The sequence below is a fragment of the Triticum aestivum genome, chromosome 6D (assembly GCF_018294505.1).
Source record: "Triticum aestivum cultivar Chinese Spring chromosome 6D, IWGSC CS RefSeq v2.1, whole genome shotgun sequence".
Classification (NCBI taxonomy): domain Eukaryota; kingdom Viridiplantae; phylum Streptophyta; class Magnoliopsida; order Poales; family Poaceae; genus Triticum; species Triticum aestivum.
In genome coordinates this window covers 127,503,482-127,514,058 of record NC_057811.1, presented here as the reverse complement: position 1 = coordinate 127,514,058, position 10,577 = coordinate 127,503,482, and the positions used below count along the sequence as shown (strand labels likewise).

The 10,577-nt window shown below is 45.5% G+C and overlaps 2 protein-coding genes across 2 annotated transcripts; one reads left to right on the top strand and one right to left on the bottom strand.

Moving 5' to 3' along the window:
- The first annotated feature begins 1,637 nt into the window (after positions 1-1,637).
- Positions 1,638-6,267, top strand: LOC123144062 (glyoxylate/succinic semialdehyde reductase 1). The gene is made up of 8 exons (XM_044563081.1): positions 1,638-1,964; positions 2,103-2,213; positions 2,313-2,414; positions 4,128-4,229; positions 4,903-5,018; positions 5,503-5,581; positions 5,666-5,836; positions 5,913-6,267. Exons 1-8 carry the CDS (start codon positions 1,860-1,862, stop codon positions 6,000-6,002), a joined length of 876 nt encoding a protein of 291 aa, XP_044419016.1. The 5' UTR covers positions 1,638-1,859; the 3' UTR covers positions 6,003-6,267.
- Positions 6,268-9,171: 2,904 nt separating this feature from the next.
- Positions 9,172-9,980, bottom strand: LOC123141329 (uncharacterized). The gene has a single exon (XM_044560506.1). The coding sequence runs from the start codon at positions 9,924-9,926 to the stop codon at positions 9,273-9,275; it is 654 nt and encodes a 217-aa protein (XP_044416441.1). The 5' UTR covers positions 9,927-9,980; the 3' UTR covers positions 9,172-9,272.
- Between the last annotated feature and the right edge of the window lie 597 nt (positions 9,981-10,577).

Sequence of the window (10,577 nt, the reverse complement as noted above, 5' to 3'; positions counted from 1 at the left end):
TCGGGATACATCGTCGTCTCCGCGTGCCTCGGTTATCTCTTACCCGAACCCTTTACTTATGCACTTTACTTTGTGATAGCCATATTGTTTCTTGTCATATATCTTGCTATCACTTAGTTGATTATCTTGCTTAGCATAAGTTGTTGGTGCACATATGTGAGCCTAGTTGTTGTAGGTTTTGTGCTTGTCAAATTAACCGCTAGGTTTATTCCGCATTTGTTCAAGCCTAAACCATACTTATTTTAAAGCGCCTATTCACCCCCCCTCTAGGCGACATCCACGATCTTTCAGTGTGGATTACTAACAGGGTGACATAGTTATCTGTAAAACCATGTTTTACTATCTTAGTAAGTCCATTTGACCGGTAGGCAAGTAGAGATCGCAAAGATCTATAGTGTTTCATCCGATAGAAAGAGGTCAAGGCATGAATTTACAAAGTTAACATACAACAAAACTATTATAAATCTTCATAATTGATATGCATTGTGCAGAACAATTGTAGATGCCATTATTTGGTCAAATAGATTGATGTTTCTCTGTTTCATTTGTATAATTTCATTGTGTCATCTACCAATTGCCATTACACGAATTTGTAGATATCTAGACAAGCATGTGCTGAATTTTACAAATGAAGAGAAAAGAAGGTAATTCAAGGGAAAGTATTCGGGGGCAGCAAATGGCGTCAGTGTTGGCAACCAGCAATAACGCACCTCAACACGTGGATCCAACGGTGGCAAATGGCGCCAGCGTCAGCAGTCAATAACAACGCATGGATTCGGGGGCGGCAGAAGGCGTCAGCATCAGCAACCAACAACCCCAGGGCGTGATGTGGAGGGACGGGTGGCGGCAGCGTGCGACCTCGATTGAGCGAACAATCGATGGGTGGCGAACCACAAACCACGCTTAGGGAGAGGTGGACAGCTGCATGGGTGTGGTAGCGGCATGGGGCGGTGTTCAAGGCCAACATGGGAAAGACGACATGCATGGCGTGGGACGCCAACGGAGAAAAGCGTTGGTCGGTGACCCTCCAGCTTGTACGAGCTGTTGACGGCGGCAATAGGGAGAAAACGACATATATATCGCGCTCATGTATTTTGGCGATGACGAAGTGGTATCGACGAATTAGTGGTGGATCAATGTGATTAGTGGATTGTTGCTGTGCTCAGCTAGTGCTCAACATCTTAAGGTTTTGGACCTTTAGATTTTATGATTATGATTAGATGGTCTAGATGACGATTTGGATCTGTCCTCTCATATTTTTATAGGGATAGCAGATGAAAACATAATTTCTAGCATCTGAGAGGGGGTGCTAGCGGGAGTGGAAATGAGAATGAGTGGTGCTCTATGTTTGATCTTCATGTTTATTTGTCATGTTTGATTTTGAATGCGTCTTTAAATTTTGAACTTGGACAGGATGGATGTTTGACTTATTACAGTGATGTGTAAGTATTCATAAGGTTAGTACACGCAAAGAAAAATAATAATATTGGAAGAATTTTATTTGGGACCTGCAAAAGAATCCATCCGTAATAATCTGAAAACTATTATTGAGGTGGGAGAGTTTTAATAAGAAATCTGCTGGATGGAGATGCCCAGCGCACCAGAAACTCTTGGATAAAGTGAACGACAAGGATAAATAGAATTAAAATAAAATCGAGGGGATCGGCGAGGAGCAGGAGCCTGCGGCTGCCCACTGGAGGAGCACAAGTGCGTGTCGCTAGCGGCGGCTGCGGGTGCGCGTGCATCAGTCAGGGAAGAGGAGGGGACGGGAGAGAGAGAAGAGGAGCCAACCTCCGCCGCCACGGCTTCCGCGTGCTAGGAAGACGAAGCAGAGCAGCAGCAGGGAGAGGGAGGCCGCGATGGAGGTGGGCTTCCTGGGGCTGGGCATCATGGGCAAGGCAATGGCGGCCAACCTCCTCCGCCACGGCTTCCGCGTCACCGTCTGGAACCGGACCCTCTCCAAGGTACGCGACGCCCCCCCGATTCGCCGATCCATCCGTCTGCGGTTTGGGCAGATCGATCGATCGATTCATATGCCATGCTCTGTCCCCTTTTGTTTTTATCCGATAATCTCGAGAACCTGTGGCGATTTTTGTTGGCAGTGCGACGAGCTCGTCGCGATGGGTGCCGCCGTCGGGGACACTCCGGCGTCCGTCGTCGCCAAGTGCAAGTACACCATCGCCATGCTCTCCGATCCCAGCGCCGCCCTATCTGTTAAGAGACGCCGGGAACCCTTTTGTTCTTATTCCAGCGTTGCGGATGCCGTTGTTGTCGCTGATATCCCCATTTCTTGGCCTGTCGAATTCATCTAGGTGGTTTTCGACAAGGATGGTGTGCTCGAGCAAATCGGAGAGGGCAAGGGCTACGTGGACATGTCCACTGTCGATGCTGCAACTTCTTGCAAGATAAGCGAGGTATTCTTCTTCCTCATGGCTTGTAACAGACAGGTGTCATTTCTGTCTGCCCCGGTGCACTGTCATAAGTTCGATTGGCTGGGTATTGTTATCACATACTAGAAAAGGGTGAGGCTGTGTTTTTTTGGTTTCAATCCTGAGCTCCTGAATTGAGTGCTCAGAGGGTTAAGTTGATTAAGTTGCTGTGCATCCATTTCTCGCCTTCTGCATTATTGATGGCATGTTCAGAGGGTTAAGTTATGTTTGAGTTACATTTTATTGTATCTACTTGTGAATAGAGTTCACCAAGATGAAAATACTGTAGCTCTACACAGGTAGGTCGACATATTAAAAGAGGAAACCGAGGAGTCACATGATAGGCATATCAATTTATACTAAACGAGGCAGGGAGGGTGATTTATATGTGGAATGATAACCAACAGCAATATAATGAGGATGTGGATTCTAACTAGTCTGATCATACCCATGAGGCGAGCAGCGTGTGGACTGCATGCTCCTGTAGTTGCAGCCGCAGCTGCTGGTTCCTGGATGTTGAGACTGGAACTGAACTCGGTGAACACTAGCGCCGTGAACCCGTTGGTGAACATGTCAGCATGCTTAGAATTAGTTAATATAGTCACCTTTTTCGAGTAGAATACAAACATCAACCTCAATGTGCTTGATCCGTTGGTGCTTCACTGAGTTGACGGACAAATATTCCATGTTGATGTTGTCTCAATAAACAATGTACAGCATGCGAGTGGATGATGTAATTCCTGCAGCAGCTGGCATAGCCAACATGTTTCAGCGACATCGTGAGTTGTGGCATGGTACTTGGCTTACACAATAGACTGGGACTCGTGACGTTCTTATTTGGAAGACCGAGAAATGATATCATCGCCCAAGCATACGCAGAATCGACGTGTTGAGCAGCAAGCTTAAGGAGTACGACAGCGAGCCCAATCGGCATAGGCATAAGTGAGAAGAGATGTAGGAGACGATGGAATAGTGAAGCGCAAATAGATGAATTCCCAAAATAGTGAAGCATAAGTGAGAAGAGATGTAGGAGACGATGCATTCCTAGATCAATAGTGGGCTTGATATAACGAATCGTATGCTCCCATAATGTATGGTGAAGAACAAATAGATGAATACAAGTCACGCATATTGCATTTGCCTAAATTTGTGTTTCTAGCAAATGCTAAATCTTAGTCCTTGTTTGTTGACAGTATCAACCTAATATATTTCTAGCATATTTATGAGTTTATTTTCGCCATCTCAGTGACTAGATTGGTTACTTTCTTTGGCTGGGCATCGTTATCACACACTAGAAAAGGGTGAGGTTGTGTTCTTTTGGTTGTCAATCCCGAGTTCCTGAATTGGGTGCTAGTCTCAAGTTGATTGATTAAGCTGTTGTGAACCCATTACTCGCCTTTTGCATCATTGATGGCATGTTCAGAGGGTTAGGTTATGTTTCAGATAGTTGGGTTACATTTTATTGTATCTACTTGTGAATAGAGTTCACCAGAGATAAATATACTGTAGCTGCCCACAGGTAGAATATGCTGGACTAAAAGAATATCTCCAATGTTTGTGTCGACGTATTTAAAGAGGAAACCAACGAGTCACATAATAGGCATATATCAATTATATCAACGACTAGATTGGCTACTTTCATTAGTAAAATCATTAGTGTTTAGTGTAATGAACTTTCCTTGATAAAATGTTCCGCAGGCGGTTAAACAAAAGGGCGGAGCTTTTGTTGAAGCTCCAGTTTCAGGGAGCAAGAAGCCAGCTGAAGATGGCCAATTGGTCATTCTTGCTGCAGGCGACAAGGTAACTCACTCTGTTGTGATGATCACTTGCAAGTGTTATTGCAAACCAAATTGTGCTTAAAACAAAGTTTTTTCCTAGAAACATTTTCCGCCATATTTTGGTCTTTGTATTACTGGTTTTAGATGGTTCAATATCTCCAGCTCTCTTCTTTCGGTTGATTGCTTGTGGTGATTTTGGTATAATGATCATAATATTTTCCTTGTTATGTAAAGCAGGGAAACTCATTTTCTTGTAGCAAAAAACAGTGAAACTCTTGGCAATATTCACCCTTCTAGTGCCCGTAATAATTTCTTGCCTATGTGTGCCTGTTTGGTCCCCCCCCCCCCCTCCCCGCCAAGTGTTGACATAATAGTATACCAGTGTCAGTGACTCTTTGTAGGTAGTTTTGAAGTACTTGCCAGAGAACAGAAGAGCTATTAAAGTTAGTAGGGTGGAGATATCAATCACCATAAAATTACAAAGTGCTAGGAGATATAGTATCTAGTACATCGAACATTGAGTGTGGATTCAAAATTGATACTTAATCTGGGTAATTCCACCAATTTGCATCCTTGTGATTCTTTTAACCGTTAGGGTGTAAATTGGTAGTGCTATATCTACCATGCATAATGCAATTAAACTCCCCCTAGGATTTCATGTTTGCTTAATTGGATCCACTCCTTGAATGTTTCAGGCACTATATGATGATATGGTCCCTGCATTTGATGTACTTGGGAAGAAGTCGTTCTTTCTGGGGGAGATGGGAAATGGAGCAAAGATGAAACTGGTGGTCAACATGATCATGGGAAGGTGACTATCTTTGTACACATCGGCAAAACATTCAAGTGTAGTAACTGCAAGCATCATTGCATTTTCACATCGTATATTAGCCAGCCTCAATATCCAGGGTATCTGAAACATCAGTATGCAGAATACCACTGAGAAGCTTGACCGCTGATACTTTCGTAAACTGATCTGTTAGTAGTTCAGTGCAGTAGATATGGTTACTGTTTTGCCCTGTGAATTCGCACCTCAGTCTATGCAGAATGGCAAATCTACTGATAAACTTTATATTCATAGCCAGCAAGCTTAGTATGGATCTAAAACCTGCTCCATTGCAAATAGGGTTTTGTAGCTTTCTCGTCTAAATGAGCTTTTCATTTTTGCTACGTTTGTACAACATCCAGAAATCTATGAGCTCTTGTAGTTGCTGCCACATCATCTCCTCTGCCTTTCGGGGACATAAATCCGTTGACTGCAATAATGCTTCAGTGACATTTTTTTTTTGCTGCAGTATGATGAATGCTTTTTCTGAGGGACTCTGTTTGGCTGACAAAAGTGGGTTGAGCCCCCAGACGCTTCTTGATGTCCTGGTACTGTGCTTGGTTATGCAACACCCCTGCTGTTACCTCCTTTACTACCAAATCAAACAACCATGGTTATGTTTTGACTTGCAGGATCTCGGTGCAATCGCAAATCCGATGTTCAAGATGAAAGGGCCTTCAATGCTGCAGGGCAGCTACAATCCAGCGTTTCCCCTCAAACATCAGCAGAAGGATATGAGGTTGGCTCTGTCGTTGGGAGATGAAAATGCCGTGTCCATGCCAGTGGCAGCTGCTTCCAATGAGGTATGCCCCCCTCCCCCCGTACCTTCAAAACATTACAACAAAGCTAATAAACACGCAACTACACACTGGATCTCAGGCATTCAAGAAAGCAAGAAGCTTGGGACTTGGCGACCTGGATTTTTCTGTGGTGCACGAGGTGCTGAAAGGCACAGGTGGTTCAGGCTAAAGCGTGATCGGGGGCTGAATGTTTAAAACCACATGCCATGGGCATATATGCAGACATTCTTGTAGTTTGTCCAACCCATGTGGCTTACCATCGTACTATTGATATGTACATTCAACAGTTGATGTCGGATTGTGCTGTACGATGTAGCTGCAAGTTTCGAATTATCGCTTGTACATGAATGGACCATTGGGATTTGGGACTTGATTGCTGCCAGGAGATGAACCCTCCAGACGGGAATAAAAGGGCCAGTTCTTCCTTGATTTCACGACAGCTTCTCAGAATGCTGCCCCCTCCTATGGCTCATAGCTCGTTTGGCACCCAGGCCCAAGTTTCTTGTTTGGCTGTCGCGTGGATCTGTGAAATGAAATGAATGTCATCTGGGGGGGGGGGGGGGGGGGGGGGGGGGGGGGGGGGGGGGGGGAGGGGGGGGCAGAGAAGTGGGTACTTGCGCTGATGAAGTGGTCGACAAGCCCCACCCATCTGCCTTCTTCTCCAACGACCCTCTCCACCATTTGTCCGCTCCCCCCCCCCCCCCCCCCCTCCTTTTTTTATTGCCTTTTACATTGTTTCAACCAAATTTCTTGAATACTACAAAGATATAGATTGGACATAGAAATAAATAGCTTAAACTTTAAAATACATAATTAAAACTTACATATTATTCTAAGTACATAGTTTAGACATAAAATTCAAAAAGTCACAAATATAATGTTTTCTATGATGTATCCACGAATGATCCAGAGGAACATTGAGTAATTGTTGATGCATTTCTTGATCCCAATTTGCCGGTGCATCTTCAGAAAATGTGCAACATGCTCAGCCTGTTGTTCTAGGAGGTGTACATGTTCTCCAGACTTTTCAAAATCAACATTGCATATACCATCACCCTCATCCTCCAAAATCATGCCATGCAAAATAAAATAGCAAGTCATCATCTCCCACAATGTCTCGGAACCCCACGTATTTGCAGGTCCATAAAAAACATCCTAATAAGGTTGGAGCACTCAAAATGCCCTCTCCACATCCTTCCTAGCACCTTCTTGCATTGCAACAAAGTGAGTTTCTTCGTTATGTTGGGGCTCAGAGATAGCCTTCACAATCGCGGCGCATTGAGAATAGATATCATTGGCAAGATAGTACCCTATGGTGTAGTTGTGCCCATTGATGGTGTACTTTCACTCCTAAGCCTGCCCACCATAAAGTATTTTAAACAAAAGAGATCGCTGAAGCATGTTGATGTCGTTGTGAGACCTTGAGATGTCAAAGAAGGGTGCCAAATCCACAAGTCTTCTAATGTCATTGCTTCCAGTATCATGGTGGGATATTTGGTATGACCTTGGTATTGCACGTGCAAACCTACCATGTAGATAGTTTTTCCACTGCCAGTGTATGCAATCTACATAACCAAACATACCAGGAAAGCCTCTTACTTCTTGAAGTGCCAAAACCTTTTTTTTTGTATTCTCATCATTTCATTCTCTCAAATACTCCGGTCCAAACACCTCCACCACCGCGGTGGCAAATCTGACCATTGATTCAATACATGTGCACTCTACCATACGAACATACCCATCAACGACATCTGTAGCTGTGTCACATGCAAGAATCCTCATAGCAGCAACACATTTCTGGAGAGGAGAGCATACAATCACTCTAGTGCAATCATTCTTCATCGTGAAGTAACTATTATTTTCTTTCACACCCTCCACCATGTGCAAGAACACATGCTTGCGCATCCGGTAGCAACGCCGAAAGAAAGCCCTTGCATGATATATGGGGTTGGCTTTGAAATAGTCGTTGTAGAGATCAACATGGCCCTTTGTCTTATTCCAGGTAAAACTTATCCTCCCCGTCGCCAAACCCTTGAAGTTGAGAACATGCCCCCTCTTCCTTCTCCATTTCTTTGAGGATGCGCATAATCATCAACATCAACAACTTGTAGTCATCATCAGCTCTGTTTGATGACGATGAATCGTAAAATTCATATGTAAATAAACTCATCAATTGAGTCCATCGGGTGTCCCTATAAATTTGCAACAAAAAGTGCCAAAATCTATTCGGACATTTGGTCAAACACTTGGTGTGTCAGGTGTATGGTGGCGCCGGCCGGCCGAACCGGGACATATCAGGGTGGTGTCTGGGGCATCGATCATGTCAGGGAACATGCTTCTGGTGGAGGCAGGACCGAGGACAGCGAGCAAGTTTTTCCTGCGTGGGGGGGGGGGGGGGGTGCTCCGGGTGGCGCAGGCTGGACATGAGAGAGGAGGAGATGATGAAGAAATCAGGGAATGTTGATTTCGTGTGATTAGGTGGGGCCAACATGTCGGGTCCAACATGGCGGACATGTCCGAACAGGGTTTGAAACGGTCCGGCCATGCAAACAAATAGAGGACATTTGAAAAGGCCAGTTGGGCCAATGATTTTTGTCTAGATAGTGTCTGGCTGGACATATGAGAGGGGTTTGGGGACTGCTGTTGAAGATGCCCTAATCAAGGGAGTTTTTCTTATGTATATATGTCACTGGTGCTAGCCGTTTAATATTTTATCTTGGTTCTGCCCATCCAACGTCAATGGGAAGCCATCATGACGTAGAGAAACGAAAATCTACGACAACCTAGTATTAACAAAAAGTGCTTTCTTCGTAAACTAATATAAGGTTGTTTAGATCACTAAATCTTAGTGTTAGTTTACAAGAGAGTATATAATTATTTGGAAACTAACACAACAAGATTGGACATTCGCCAACTACTCGCCTTGCTAGATCAGCCCCGTGCACATGTTTTCTGACCATTGTATTCTCGTGGAAAGCGATCTAAGCCATCAACCTGGGTTTGTGGAGCAGGTTTTTTTGTTACTTTCCCTCCACCATTTGCGTCATGTTAGTGCTGGACGTTTTCATAACATGGGGTGTACAAGATCCAACAGCCGTGCTTCTTTTTTCTTCGTTCAGCTTTTTTCCTCCTTCAACCGTTTACTCCTCTCACAAAATCGACTTATCCAAATTGCAAATTCAATCAACTTACATATAGCTATTGTAGTTGTACAAAAATTGCTTCGTGGTGGTTTTCAAACACTTGACTTTAACAAACATGATACAACAATCTTTTTCTTTTGTATACGATGAGACCAAGACATAACAACAATCTTTTTCTTTTGTATACGATGAGACCAAGACATAACAACAATTAATCAACGCTATAGAGAACTCCCATAACTTCCAAACCATTGATCACGCTCTCCATAAAACGAACAAACAGCCAAGCCGGCCGATCAGAGCTTAGCGTGGTCGTGGCACTCCTGGCTTCGGATGTCCATGTTCGGGAATCCGACGACGACGTGGCAGTCGGAGTAGGCCACGACGCTGAGCTTGAACACGCCGAAGATGGCCACCCTCCCCTGGATCCTCGCGCTCGCGTCCAGCGGCAGCGTCCCAGCCTCGATGTCCTTGATCAGCTGCGCCATGTCCTTGGTGAAGCTGGCGGTGAGCACCGTCATGTCCAGCTGCACGGTCTCGTCCCCCCTGCCAGGGATGCGGCCGGGGCCGACCTGGGCGTCCCCGACGTGGGTGCCCCGGTACCAGAGCTCGGCGGTGCCGGAGGCGTAGGAGAAGGAGACCCGGTTGGGGTTGTGCACGGCCGCGGTGAGCTGCACCGTGAAGTTGGGCTGGGCGAGGCTGGGGACGGGGCCGACGAAGCGCGCGGAGAGCACGCGCGTGCTGGGGTCGCGCACGCGGAGCACGGTGAGGAAGAGGACCAGGAGGGTCACGCCCAGCAGCAGGAGCACGCCGAGGGTGACCAGGGCGCAGATGCAACGGCAGCGGCGGCGGCGTCTGCGCAGGCGGAGGTCGTCGTCGTCCAGGGGCTTGGCGTTGGGGGAGGGCGCGGTGTGGATCGGGAGGCTGCACGCCTGGGACTGGAAGGCCATTGTGAACGTTCGAGCCCTGCAAGAGACGATGGAATTGAAGGGGCTAATGATCTACTCCAGTTGGCCGTGCAAAGTGAGCGAGGGCGGGACAAACTATAACATTCAGATGCTGATATAATAAAATAAATGATTGGACTTGTTTGACGGTGGATGGTGCCGCACGGACATGAAGCCAGTGACATCCCCGTTGGACCAGCTAGCAGTGTGGCGCCGTCGCCGTGTATCTCTTGGCTGCTTTACATTGTTCACTTGTTATTGTCATTCATAAACTAGGCAACAACCAGTAATCTATATCTGTATCTCTATCTGTATCTATATATATCTGCGTTTCTTTGACTTTCTTAATCCGTTCATCCATATTATATTTTTGTTTTTCCAAGATTTTCTACTATTCAAAATGGTGCTACTTTTTTTGGCAAAAATAGTTGTTGGAAAAAAATACTTTTCTGGGGGTTCCCGGCCTTGCTTGGGCCAGGCTTTCTACAATAATTAAAAAATAATAATACGTTTGTGGGGGATCGAAGTAACGACCAGAGCACCATCCTGCGAGGGACGCAGCAGCCGAGCTGAATAGGGATGAAAATGGAGCGGAATCTTTCCGCTTTTTCGGTGGAAAAATAAAAAATTGAAGAGGAAAATGGAAGTGGAAAC